Source organism: Coccinella septempunctata, chromosome 8, assembly GCF_907165205.1.
Source record: "Coccinella septempunctata chromosome 8, icCocSept1.1, whole genome shotgun sequence".
Classification (NCBI taxonomy): Eukaryota; Metazoa; Arthropoda; class Insecta; order Coleoptera; family Coccinellidae; genus Coccinella; species Coccinella septempunctata.
In genome coordinates, this window is record NC_058196.1 from 11,853,299 (window position 1) to 11,868,130 (window position 14,832).

General features: G+C 41.4%; 3 protein-coding genes across 3 annotated transcripts; 1 reads left to right on the forward strand and 2 right to left on the reverse strand.

Annotated features, from left to right (window-relative positions):
* Positions 1 to 837: 837 nt before the first annotated feature.
* LOC123318288 lies at positions 838 to 4,035 on the reverse strand. Its single transcript, XM_044904907.1, has one exon. It carries the CDS (start codon positions 4,033 to 4,035, stop codon positions 838 to 840), a length of 3,198 nt encoding a protein of 1,065 aa, XP_044760842.1.
* Positions 4,036 to 4,728: 693 nt separating this feature from the next.
* LOC123318290 lies at positions 4,729 to 8,103 on the reverse strand. The gene has a single exon (XM_044904908.1). The coding sequence runs from the start codon at positions 8,101 to 8,103 to the stop codon at positions 4,729 to 4,731; it is 3,375 nt and encodes a 1,124-aa protein (XP_044760843.1).
* Positions 8,104 to 10,935: 2,832 nt separating this feature from the next.
* Positions 10,936 to 12,627, forward strand: LOC123318291. The gene has a single exon (XM_044904909.1). It carries the CDS (start codon positions 10,936 to 10,938, stop codon positions 12,625 to 12,627), a length of 1,692 nt encoding a protein of 563 aa, XP_044760844.1.
* Positions 12,628 to 14,832: the final 2,205 nt, after the last annotated feature.

Below are 14,832 nucleotides of genomic sequence, written 5' to 3' on the forward strand. Positions count from 1 at the left end.
AACAGGTCCACTCTCTGTACACATTCTAGTAGCTTCTTCGATCCTTTCATCCTCGGAATTCTTGGTCTATTTTTCGGTGAAAGACCATAATATTTGTAAATATTTTTGAGGAGGTTGCGTTCTAGTTTCGTCGTTCTCATACTAATCCGGTACCCGTTTCTCTCCTCGTCATCATCTTCAATCTCATCTTGTTCATTGTCTGTAGCTCCCCTTGGTATGAAGCTTTTTTTATAGTATCCAATTCGGGGTTGGAAAACTTGTTGTTTTCTAGAAGCCATCTTACTCTATTTGACAGAAGGTTCGTATATGATTGTCTGTGTGGGTTGATTTCATTCCAAATTTGTGTAGGCACCTCTCGATAGTTCCTTCCCTCTCTTTGTTGCAGGTCTTTCGCAATGAAATGGACGCGCAAAATCAGGATATTATCTTCCTCCGTCCATCGCGTCCTCCTGTCTCTTCTTACTGAGACATCCGTGGAATGAGTTTGCATCTCATTCATAACGGATGCTCCATCCTCTTCAGAGGTGATGAGTGCTTGGCTTACGGTGCCATCTCGGGGGGCTGCGCCGCTCGCCCCACAGCTTACCCCAGCAGGCTCTTCCTCCAGACGGCTCCGAAGGGGACCAGCCCGCTGTTCCCTACCGCCCTAACCTTTACTTCCATCTACAGGAGCATATAAATACATCAGATCCTGGGGTTGCTAGCCTCAGGTTGGGATATTATATATATATATATATATATATATATTTTTTTTTTTTTTTTTTTTTTTTTTTTTTTTAACCACCAATCAGGGATATCTGATGCAACTGGGTTTATTCACCAAAGTTAACATCACGCTCAAAAACCTTGTAGAAACCTCCGAACAATTCTAGTTGTACTCAAGATGACCTGCTTCTGGGAAGTAGAGATGACATCTAGCTCCAAACATAATCTCCTGGTGTTCTCAGGTAGGTGTGCCTCAACTATTCCATTGGTCGACATTATTAACGGAAGAATACTAATCTTGCTCAGATCATACATCTCCTTCAGCTGAAACGCCAGGTCACCATATTTCGTTATTTTTTCGGTGTATGCTCTTGTGATGTTATCATCAGCTGGGATTGTGAACTCTATCAACATGCACGTCCTCCTGTCATTATCGAAAAGCGCTATGTCGGGTCTATTATGCATTACGCTTCTGTCCGTCACCAGCGCCGAGTCCCAGTATAGTTTGTATCGTGCACTTTCAATTAATGTTCTTGGGACATATAGATGGTTCGGAGTTACATCCTGGAGTAACCCCAGATTCAGTGCTATTTTCTGATGATAGATTTTTGCCATGTTGTTATGTCTTTCAAGGTATTCTCTCGGCGCCAAAATGGGGCAAGAAGACGTAACATGTTGTATAGTTTCAGGTGCCTGGGAGCACTTACGACATCGGTCAGATGGTATGTCCAGCTTAGCAATGTGCCTTTGGTACATTCTGGTTGGCATAACTTGATCCTGTATTGCCAGGAGTCTACCTTCAGTTTCTGGATATAAGTATCCGGCTCGCAGGTAAGTCAGAGACTCCATTTTATTAACATGCTCTCCCTTCAGGCATCCAGGATATCGCCCATGTAAGGCCATGGCACCCCACTCCTCGATAAGCTGTTGCATTGATTGGTCAGTGCATTGAACATCCGGTTCCGACAATCTCAATGGTGACAGGTTTCGGTCCGCCTCACGAATCGCCTGGAAAAAAGGTGAGTTCTTTTTAAGAAAATAATTCCTCAGTGATGTTATGTTTGCCCTGTGGACATCCTCTAAGTTTAGCAAGCCTCTGCCCCCCTGTTGGCGTGGCAGATATAGGCGTATTACCGATGAGTGGGGATGATGGACTCCAAACTTTACCAGCAGGGATCTTAGCGCTCTATCCATTTCTTTGAGTTCAGTCGTTGACCAAGTCAGAACCCCGAAAGAGTAAGTGATCGTGGGTATTGCCCAGATATTGATGGCAGTGAAAAGTGATCGAGCGTTTAATTTCGACTTCAGAAGGATGGTAACTCTTTTGAGTAGTCTCTGCCTGAAGAAATCTTTCATTTCCGATGTTTGAATATCTAGAGCTTGTTTGATTCCCAGGTATTTGTATGAATCACCTACGCCCAAAGAAGGTATTACAGTCTGATTCATCAAAGTTGTTTCAAAATTCGGGGCTTGGACTTTTCCGCGTATCACTTCCAAAGTTGCACACTTCTCAACTCCAAAGCTCATGCCGATCGAGTCGCTGAACTGTGAGACTATTTCCAGAAGTCTTTTAAGCTGATCAGAGTTGGCCCCATACAATTTGAGATCATCAATATACAGACTATGGTTGACTCGGACTTGTCTAGGCTTGTCAATGACATATCCGTAAATTGTATTCCTGAGTAGCATACTTAGAGGATTGAGAGCCATACAGAACCACACCGCACTAAGAGTGTCGCCTTGAAAAACACCCCGGTTTATCTCAATATTCTTGGATCCTCTCATCTCATCTCCATTATGAACGAAGAGGGAGGTTCTCCAGGTACGCATCAGAAACTCCAAGAGATTGATGACCTTCTCATCGATGCCATGCATCCGAAGAACTTTCAGCAGCCAGGAGTGGGGTACCGAGTCAAAGGCTTTGCGATAGTCCACCCACGCGACCGAAATATTTCTCAGTTTCTTACGTGCCTGCTTTGTGATTATATAGTCTACAACCAGGAGTTCCTTGGAGCCTTTAGTTCTTATTCGCCCACCCCCTTGCTCAGGGGCCATAAGATTATGTGTTCGTAGGTGCTTATTCAGGTGTTTCGTGACGATCGCTGTCAATATTTTATACACTGCAGGGAGGCATGTTATTGGGCGATAATTTTCAGGATTTTTTGGATCTCCACCCTTCAGAATCAAATATGTTTGGCCCTGAGTGAAGTAACTTGGGAGGAGAGTGGGGTCTGAAAGGGATCTTTTAAGCAGTATCGACAATATCTCGTGGACACTGGTGAAATGTTTCCACCAATAGTTGTGCAAATTATCGCATCCTGGAGTTGCCCAGTTATTAGAACCCTTCAGTACGTCTGCTATATCAGACCCCTCGATGTTAATTTCTTCCATTTGAGTTGTTGGGATCCTGGATTCAGCTTCTTGTATCCAAGGCATATTTCGATCATATGTGGTCTTTTTAGACCAAACTTCACCCCAGTATTCCTCAGCTGCCCCAAGCTCAAGTCGATCACCCCCCTCGGTACTTCCCTGTTCAAGGTCCCTGAAAAACTTTTTTTGGTTTTGAAAGAACAACTTATTATTTTTGTGTCTTGTGACTCTCTCATTGTACCGTCTTATGCGACTACCTAATGCTCTGATCTTTTGTTTCAGATTATCACAGAGCACCCAGATTTTTTCCTTGAACTCCGGATCTCTCCGTTTTATCCTATATTCGGAGGCCGTTTTCCTGGCAGCTTTGATCACCTTGTTCGATGGATTTGGTGAATGGAGGTAAGTATGGAGTTTTCCTATTTTTCTTCTTATCAAAACGATCTTCTGTTCCAGGCGTCTCTTCCAAGGAGGGGGGTTATTCAGTCTCTGAGCCGCGTTTTCATTAATTTTTTTCCCATGAAATTCACAGATCGTAACAGCTCCGGCATATACAACATCAACCAGTTCAGTAAGCGTGTCAACCTCTCCGAGATGTCTAGGAATCACCGAGTTCAAAGATTTCATCGTTTCCAAGATCAGCTTTGAGTGCTGCAACCGTGGTATCTTCGGTCTACTTTCAGGATTCATACCAGAAAATTTCATGAGGTTCTCGAGGAACTGTTGTTCGATCGTCTCAGCCTGCTCACTCCTCACATAAAGTCCGCTTTGTCTCATCCTCAGCGATGATCTACGCCGGTTGGTTTCCTCAGCTATCGAGTTCTGTTCTTCTGGTATCTCGAGTGGATAGCAACTAGTTTTGATGCTTTCCAACTCGGCTCGGGACAGTTTTTCTCCCCGTAGCATCCATCTCACCCTATTAGATAACAGTTGAGCATATGAGGGTCTGCTCGGACACATTTCCTCCCAGGTTTCAAGCAAGATCTGTCTGTATGTTCTAGCTGAACGTTCAGTTAGGTCTAGAGCAATATAATGTGCACGCATCAAAATACAGTTCTCTTCATATGTCCAGCGTGTACGCCGATCTCGTATCCTACTCGTAACGGGGTGAGCGTTTTGCTCGCCCAAGTTTTCCGAGTTCACTCTTCGCAGAGTAACGTGATTTGGCCTTGCGGTGCCGTCCCGGGGGGGTGCGCCACTCGCTCCACACCTAACCCCAACAGGTCGAACATCTGGACGGCTCCGAGAGGGGTCGACCTGAGACCCCTCACCGCCCTGAGTTTTACTTCTTGTGATGGGAGCTAATTGATTCACACTCACAGAGGCTGCTAACCCCAGCTGAGCTATGGAGACTCGGGTTCGCGGGGGCGTCACTCCCCGATAGCTTTGCAACTACCCTGCGATATATATATATATATATATATATATATATATATATATATCATATATATATATATATATATAATGTAATCTGATTACATCATTATAGTTTGGAGTGAATTTTGATATTTATATATATATATATATATATATTATATATATATATATATATATATTTTTTTTTTTTTTTTTTTTTTTTTTTTTTTTTTTCACACAGTTGTGGGATTCACCAGGTTACCCGGACCCGTGAGCCAAGGGCAACCTTGCTAGTTACTAATAAGGATATATAACCTGTCGGATTATGCCAACCGTTCCCAGTATTACGGCCTTCTGCATCCATGCTATGGTGTTTGGAGGCAGGTCAAGTTCTTCTATATGTGCGGAACTTTTTCGGTGGACCAGCCCATTGGCGCTTATGATCAAGGGAAGTATTGTGACCGACTTCAACTTCCACATGTCTCTGATCTGACGAGCGAGGACGTTATATTTGGTGATCTTCTCCCCATATGCCTTAGACAAGTTATTATCCAGGGGCACCGAAAAATCGATGATATGTGCGGTTTTCTTGGTCTTATTCCACACCACCATGTCTGGCCTGTTGTGTTCCGCACCCCTGTCAGTCACCACGGTCAGATCCCAGTAGATCTTCGTTTGGTCATTCTCTAGTACCGCCTGTGGGCTATACAAGTGGTGAGGGGTGAAGTGCGGTAGTAGTTCTTCTCGGAGACATATAAGTTGGTGCACTACCTTCCCCATATCGTTATGCCGGGCCAGGTATTTTGTACCAGCTATTTGTGAGCATCCTGAAGAGAGATGCTGAATTGTTTCTTCAGCAATGTTGCAGAGGCGGCATTTAGTTGTTTCAACCTGCAATTTCATTATGTGTTTCGCGTACACTCTAGTTGGCACTACCTGGTCTTGAATCGCCATTAATGTTCCTTCGGTTTGTGGGTATAAATAGCCTTGCATGAGGTAAGTATGTGATTTTGTTCTGTCCACTTCTTCCTGTTGCAGGCTGGCATAGAATCTGCCATGAAGTGATTTAGACTGCCAGCTCTGTTTTAGCCTTTCTAACCTATTTTCCATTTCAGGTTCTACCGGTGGCGATTTTCCTGCTCTATTGGATGTTTGCTGGTAAGTAGCCACCCATTGGTGTACAGGGTTATTTCTCTTGCGAAAATAGTCTATAATGTTCCTCTCTTCTCTCTGACAGGTATCTTCAAGACTGCTCAATCCACGTCCGCCCGTTCTTCGAGGTAGGTATATTCTTTCCACGGCTGAATTAGGGTGGAGCAAGCCATGTTTGGTGAGTGTTGTTCTAATCTTTTGGTCAATTCTTTGTAAATCTGTTTTTGACCATGACAGCACACCAGCGGTATAAGTGAACGCTGGTACGGCCCACATGTTGATTGCCGTTATAATGTTCTTTGCCGACAGCTGTGTCCCGAGTATTTTCCGCGTTCTTCTGAGGAGTTCACTTTCGGTTTCACGTTTATTTTCTTGCTGACGTATTTCATAAGTTTGTTGGATGCCCAAGTATTTGTAGCTGTCCTCAACTCCTAAACTTCTTATTTCCCGACCATCTCCCAGTTTGATGTTTTGTTGTCTAACCAGCTTTCCTCTCTTGACTTCCACAACTGCACATTTCTCCAACCCCAACGACATACCGATATCGCCGCTAAACTTCCTTACCAGCTCTAGTTCTCCCTCCAACTGTTTTCGTCCTCTGGCGAAGAGCTTTAAGTCGTCCACGTAGAACAAATGTGAAAGGATAGTGTTACTATCAATGGCGTAACCGTATGCTGATCTGTTCAGCATACTACTGATGGGGTTCATGGCTGCACAGAACCATGAGGGACTGAAGCTGTCACCCTGAAAAATCCCTCTTGCTATCCTGATTTCACCAGTTTGGTAGGACAAGGTTTCGTGTTTAACTGTCAGCTTTGTGCGCCACGTGGTCATAAGGTGTTTCAGTAGTTGGATTGCTCGAGGGTTGATTTTATATATTTGAAGCACTTGGAGTAGCCAGGTGTGAGGGACGGAATCGAAAGCCTTGCGGTAGTCTATCCAAGCCATGGATAGGTTTTTCAACCTTTTCCTTGCCTGTTTCGTGATCGCATTGTCTATAACAAGAAGTTCCTTAGCTCCTCTGCCGTTTTTGTTGCAGCCATTCTGTTCCCAGGCTAGTAGTTTGTTGTTCTTTAAGTGTGTGACTATTTTGAAACCTATTGTAGATGTTAAAATCTTGTACGCTGATGGAAGACACGTGATTGGTCTGTAGTTCTTGGGGTCAGACAATTTTTCTGTTTTGGGAAGCATGCAGGTCGCACCTTGGGTGAAATATTTTGGGATGCTCTCCGGACTTTGCAGCGACTCTTGAAAAAGTCTGGCCAACACTTTATGTGTTGACTTGAGGGACTTCCACCAATAGTTATGTATGTTGTCAACGCCCGGGGTGGTCCAGTTTTTCATTCTGCGGATAGTGTTATTGACGTCTTCTGTAGTTATTGTTATTGGTGCCATTTCTTCTAGATCAGTTTGTTCTTCGATTAGAGTTTTTATCCACGGTGCATCCTTATTGTGCACTTCGCTTCGTGACCATATATTCGACCAGTACTCTTGCATCTCTGTTGGTTTCGGAGGGATATCTTCGGGATGTTTTTGTTGTTCATCGAGGCTCCTGAAGAACTCTTTCTGGTTATTCGTGAAAAGGTTATTTTCCCGGTGTCTCTGAGTTCTCTTATGGTATCTTCGCATTCGGCTCCCCAAAGCTGCGATCTTCTGCTTCATGGTCTCCATGTGTACTTTCAGGTGTTGGTGGTATTTGTCATCACTTTTCTTCAGTTTTCTCCTATCTGCGTACTTCTGTACTTTCTTCTCAAGTTTTTTGGATGGTTTCGTGGTGTTCAGGTAGCTGTGTATGACTCCTATCTCTCGTCGGATGTTCGTGATCTTTTTTTCGATTCTCTCCTCCCATGGGGGCTTGTTGTTTCGTTGTTGGTGCGTTATTTTGGGGTTCGTCGTCTTCGTTGGTTGGATCATGTTGGCTACGGTGGCTGCACAGTATACCTTGTGGCACAAGTCTTCCAAGTTAGTCGAGTTGCTGAATGTTCTGTCAAGGGCTTCATCAATGGCTTTCATCATTGTGGTGGTATCTTTACTGTTGGTCAGTTTGGTTATTCTGGGTCGTCTAGTTATCTCAACTCCATTCCATTCAAGGTCAGCTGCCTGGAACATAGTGAGTATCTCCAGGGTTGTCTCATCATCTTCGATTCGTTCGTGCTGTGATTGTATATTGGTTCCTTCCTGTTGTGTGTTACTTTCTTGCTGTTGTTGTGAGCTGTTTTGTTGTTGTTGTGAGCTGTCTTGTTGTAGGTTCAGGCTTCTTCGGTGGATGCTCCTTCTTATGTTGTTGATTGCTTTGACTGGTGATTTTCTGATCGATTCCGCCTTTATCATCTCGAGTTCGTCTGGGGAGAGAAGCTTTCTCGTCTTTATGTTCTTGACCTGTGCGACCAAATGTTTGCCGGTAAATATTTTGTCTGGGTAGTTTTCTGTCCAGAGTTCCACCAGTTTCTCCGCGTACTTTTTTGTCTGTGTTTCTCCTTCGGTAACTTTGTAATATGCATTGATGAGACTTAAGTTCATTGTTCTAGTCCAATGCTGCCTACGTGCACGGGTTGAAGCGGGATTGTTTTGTGTAGGCTCTATTGAACCTCTACTCGACACATCCAAGCTGTTACCCTGTGTGGATGTCCTCGACGTACTTGGCCTTGTGGTTCCGTTTCGCAAAGAGGCGCCACTTGCTTCACCTACATCTGCTAGGGGTTGTATCAATCTTCCCCTCAGCGCAACCTCGACGCTGGGGGCGGTATCCGAGGCTTCGTTAATTTTGTCGTAAGCGAAAGGGTTTCACGGTGGAAGGGGTGCTAACCCTTAACACCGGTTGACTCAGGTACGCGGGGACGTCACTCCCCGAAGGCCGAAGCCCCCCTGCGTATATATATATATATATATGTATATATCTTGAGCACTCAAATCGTATAGCATTGGATGCTGTGACACCAAATTTATAAGATGTGCATCTTCATCTTCCGTGAAATTTCCATTGGGGCCATCTTCAATCAACTTCACTACGAAAACACGACGACAGTAGAAGTTCAAGCGAGGCAGTGTCGCTGTCGTTAGACGACTCTCACTGACGCCGCGTCACTAACGCTATGTTCCAATGGTGTTCTTAACAATTTCATTGTACTTCTACTGTCGCACTGCCGCCGCGTCACTGTCGCCATAGACGCCCGGCTCGAAAGTCCACCTCAAGTGAAAATTTCTTAATTTGAAATTGGCGAGAGTAATAACCTTATTCTTGATAAGTCATACATTCTTAATTTGAACAGAAATCTCACCAGGAAGGAATTATTTGATTAATTAATCTGCTGATTCCGTTTTTTATTCTGTTTTATAGCACTCGCTTGCTTTCTTAATTTCTCGCTTTGTAAATCCCAGTACAAGATTCTTTTTCAGCTTTATTATTGAATGCCTTCACTGTATTCATAATTTTCTTGTTTCACCTTGAGAATTGGGAAGGAGTCATGTTGAATTTTTTTTAATGTTCGGACATTCTGTTCATTTTATGTAGTTTTTTGGTTGGAATTCACTCCAAACCATATTTTTGGCTGGAACTAATCAATTCAAGCTAATCATCGATCAGCTGCAGATAATATCTTCTGCTGGAGATTGCCTCAACGATAGGGTACTCATTATTGGCTGTAACTACCTCAATTCAAGCACACGTACTAAAGATCAAGGAGCAGTGATAATATCTGAGCACGCAGTACTTCACTGAAAACATCTTGTCTCGAATCGAGGACACCACTGGTCTTGATAAGTTTAGATAAGTAGTTATAGGACTATGTAATTTGGGAGATTTGAAATTCTACAAAATTATTGTTTTCACTAGTTTGTACATTTTAATATATTGTTAAAAGCCGATGCTGGGGTAATCAAGCTTCCCCTGAGAAAATTACTCCTGGGTTCTCATACTCAAAACCATACATGGTGATTTGTTACGTTACAGAATAATGAATGTTATCTTAATACACCGTAGCCCTAAACCGTTAGAGATTTTTTGAATCTCAAAAAATTTTTCCTTACCGTGAATAATTAATTTATCTGTAGTATTGTGATTGTGTATATTGAAATGCAAACGACGCTTTTTGTCTATACCATCAATATACAAGTTGGGCCAAATTCGTTGTCTACTGAGAGGATCTCGACAACTAAAATTGCTAGAAGAAAACGGATGACACATTCACGAGCTCTTTTTTTTGACTAATCCAAATCTAAAAACAGAATTGCCAATCATTTATAGATTTTGAGTTACAAAAAAATTGATAAATTGTCATTTTCAATAATGCTGAATTACTTGCTTGTTTCAACTCGTACTCAAAAATCATGAAATTATTATGATATTGTAGAAGCACTTTCAATAAGTAAATCGAACGTGATTTCATTGAACTGTTTATGTGACAGTTTGACTAAATATTTCATGAAAAAAAAATATGTTTTTTTTTCTGCTTTCTATTTCATTATGGAATAATAAGACAATGAGTAGGACGGCGTTGTCATAGTGTCTGTTATAGGAATAGACCAAAGAAATCATATAAAAATTCAGTGCAAGCAAGGCATGAATTTTTTGTCTAAGGTGGCACCCCTTGTCCCCTTTCCTCGTGCAGCCAGTTTCGTATTTTCCTCATAAGGGTGCGGCTTAACGAGTGAACTGTTAATCTCCGAAAGTTACATTCGCTTCGCGTACGCTTAATCTGGTTAGGTAACGATCTAATCAAGGCGGAACCTACAGGCATCCTGAAGGAATATGATGGGTAATTCAAAGTTGATGAAATGGCAACCAAAATTAATCAGGAACGATAAGATTTGGCCTGAACGTTAAAAGTGGCGTCTCGTTATTTAATTTTCCTGAGTGATTTCATGGATGAATCAGGACTTTATAGGTGTGAACAGTTTGATTGAGTGTGGTTATGCTCGTTCACGAAGAATTTATATTTGATTTCACATGAGTCAGCTTTCCTGTTATTGAACCTTCTGACTGGTTTTTTTCAGATTATTGAGGGTTCGTCATTTGATTTGGATTTCGAGCCTGTCGCATTCATAATAATTCTCCAGCCAACAAGATCTGTGATATCTGAAAATAATATCGACATCAGGCAAAAACATATATATATATATATATATATATATATATATATATATATATATATATATATATATATATATATATATATATATATATATATATATATATATATATATATATATATATATATATATATATATATATGTTTTTGCCTGATGTCGATATTATTTTCAGATATATATATATATATATATATATATATATATATATATATATATATATATATATATATCTATATATCGATAATAAACCTCCTAAAACATCTTATGAGCGGATGGCACACTTCGCTTGTGCTGAGATCTGAAGCGGGTGTGCTGAAGACGGCTGACATCGAAATCAAACGGGGACTGTTTCAGGGGGATACACTGAGTCCTCTATGGTTCTGCTTGGCATTGAACCCCCTAAGTGCACTGATTAACAACCAAAAATACGGATATATTCTAGATAGAATTAAAAAAATTAAAATAACCCATCAGCTTTATATCGATGACCTTAAGTTATATGCATCTAATGATGAAGAACTGGCAAAACAAATACAGATCGTAGCTACATTCAGTGAGGCCATAAGAATGCAAATGGGTCTAGATAAATGCGCAAGGCTTACTGTGAAAAGGGGAAAAATCAGTGAGAGTGATTCTAGCTTCCTTGATCAGGACGCCATTCAGACACTGGACAAAGATGAGACATATAAATATTTGGGCATACAACAGGCCTTAGAAATTAAGAATGCTGAAATGAAAGAAGCCTTTACCAAAAAACTATTGTGGCGTGTGGGTCAGTTGCTTAGGTCCAAACTCAATTCAAGATCACTGTTTCTGGCTTTGAATACGTGGGCTATGCCGATAATGACATACACTTTCGGAGTACTCACCTGGTCGACTACGGAGTTGCAAGCCTTGGATACAAAAATTCGAACCATCTTGACGAAATACGGTGTACATCACCCACACTCCTCCGTGGCTAGACTCTATCTCCAAAGACACCTGGGCGGAAGAGGATTGGTTAATTTAGAAACAGCTCACAATAAGACCGTAATAAGATTGAGGGAATATTTTATGCAGCAGAACTCACCTTACTTCAGGACCCTTCGGGCGATCGATGTGGGATGCTCTCCGTTGCGGCTCTCGGACTCAGGATTCGCTCCGCCGGTCCGCACTCAGCAAAGTTTTCGGGAAGTATGGAAGGCTAAAGCTCTGCATGGTAGATACCCCAACAATCTAGAAAACAATAACGTTAATAAGGCAGAATCATTGACTCACATGAAAGCGGGCTATCTCTGTCCTGAGACCGAAGGCAGGTTGCTCGCAATACAGGATCAGGTGGTTCCAACCAGATCCTACCTTAAAAACATTGCAGGACAACACCTGACCACTGATTTGTGTCGGAAATGCGGGCAGGGACGAGAGCATATTCAGCACGTGACATCTGGGTGCTCCATCCTTGCGCCTAGAGAATATACCGACAGGCACAACCAAATGGCGAAAATTTATCACCAGGCCATTGCGCTGAAATACAATCTCCTCAAAGTCAAGAAAAAAAATCATCTCTACTCACCTGAGGGTGTCCTCGAGAACGAATCCTATAAATTATATTGGGATACCACGATAGTGACCGAAAGACCAGTGGCGAACAACCGACCGGATATCGTTCTGTTCAAAAAAGAAAGCAAAATTTGTTATATTATAGACATCACAGTGCCATCGGATGATAATATCTCTAGGGCGTACACGGAAAAAATTAGTAAATACTATGACTTGTCATTCAACTTAAAAGAAATGTACCAGTTTAAGCAAGTAACCGTTGTTCCACTGGTAATCTCGGTAAACGGGCTTGTTGAAGAACATCTTTCCGTGAACACAATGCTGCTGGAGCTGGATGGCTATGTTATTTCGAGTGCTCAGAAAGAGGTGATATTGGGAACAACACGCATTGTCCGACGATTTCTCCATTGCTCGTGATCCCACCTTGGCATATTGCCCGGTGGTTTCTCGTACTCCCCTGTAAAGGTGATTGGCAAAAAAAAAAATATATATATATATATATATATATATATATATATATATATATATATATATATATATATATATATATATATATATATATATATATATATATATATATATATATATATATATATATATATATATATATATATATATATATATATATATATATATATATATATCCACCTCCAAAATAGTGACTCGTTCAACGCTCTCACCTCATATATATCGCTGTCACCTCCGAAATCGGAGGTGACAACGTTTCGCCTTGTTTTTTAGCTTGTTAGATTCAGGAGGCTTCAGGGACCAACATATCAAAAAATCGTTTTGAGGTCACAACGCACCCCGTTTATGTACTGAACAATCTTTTAGTTCGAGTGTATATCACTGGCGCTAGTGTGCTGAGCTGTATATCGAAGAATTGCTGTGGGGGACTCTTTGCTCGTTAGCACCTCCGAAAATGGCAACGTTGTAAATATTTTCAAAGCAGATGTAGACAGGCGGAATATAAGTATACGGCGGCATTAACTGTAGAGAGGCGCAGCGCGCTATCTCCTCCATAGTTGCAATCCAGGCGGCATATCTCAACGATTCTTTATCGCATTTATCTGTAGGGGAAAGAATCACGTGAAAGAAAACCAATCTTGGCTCTCTCGAATGGAATTATGACTGTTTATATTTCATCGTGTGTATCTATGCATCCGTTGAACTTCTTTCATCTCAAGCTAAATATTCAGATGTAAATGGTGATGAATATTCAAGGACAATGACCCATTCCGAAAATTTTCATTTCAGAATCAAGAGAAGAAATGCTACAAATTTTACAATATCACAGAAATGAACAACGTCGGCTAAACCGAATGTTGGATATTGTTGTGTTATTTCAAATGGAACGCTCTATATATTTTTCTTAAATCGGATTGCTCAATGATTTTGAGGAATCCTTTGCTCAGAAACATCTGTTTTATTATCGATTATGTTTAATTATTGGATTTTCCCGAAAATTTGAATAGCTTGTACCATCTCTCTGGTTTAAAATACTGGAACTAACAATCTGCACTCAACTAGTAGAATACCTTGTAAAAGAAAAGATCCTTTTACCCACACAACATGGTTATGTAAGAGGTAGATCAACTCAGACAGCAGTGTTTGAGTTCATTTCAGGAATCCCTAATGCCTTGGAGGATTCTAATATAACAGTGGGTCTAATGCTGGATCTATCAAAGGCATTCGATACTCTGTCCCACGAACTTATTCTCCATAAACTTTCTGCATATGGCATAAACAAGCTAGACTGGTTTCAATCATATTTAGCAAACCGCAGGCAGAGAGTGGTGATCTCTCAGAACGGAAAAACAACAGTTTCGGAAGAAGAACTCACAGAGTTCCGCAGGGTAGCATATTGGGCCCTATCATTTTCATCATTTTTCTAAATGACCTAAGTACCATATTCGATGGAACCATGGTTAGGACAGAGAATTATGCAGATGACACAAACTTCACTGTATTGGCCAAGCACGATTTAGAGTTGAGTTTACCATTTCACACTCAACTCTAACACTAAATCGTGCTAGCCAGTGGTTTGAAGCAAACGGTTTGTGCATGAATTCTGAAAAAACAAGTGCCATCCTATTCAGCACAGCTCATTCCGGTCCCCAAGTGCCTACCAGCATTTCACTGTCTAACTCCACATTAGAACTGACTAAATCTTGTCGCTTCCTAGGCCTCACTATTGAGGTAACCCTTGATTGGGGAGAGCACATTTCCAACCTTTGCAATCAACTGGGTACCATCTGCTACACTTTGGGAGTCCTCAATAAATATCTGGACATAACCTCACTAAGAACAATATACCAGGCAGTGTTCAGGTATGGCATCATGTTCTATGGTAGTTCATACAACCTACATAGAGTGCTGAAAATGAAGAACAGGGCCTTCAGAATGATCTGGAGGATGAGGAGGACGGAATCATGCAGGGGAGTCTTCAGAAGGAATGGTCTTTTGACTGCTCCTGCTGTACACATCCAAGAAAGCCTGATATTTACATTCAAGAACTAGCACTACTTCGAAGAGAAAACAGTAAGTAATTACAATACGAGGACAACTGCACTAAAATATCCAAGACACATATTAAGCCTCACTGAAAAGGGACCTGAATAT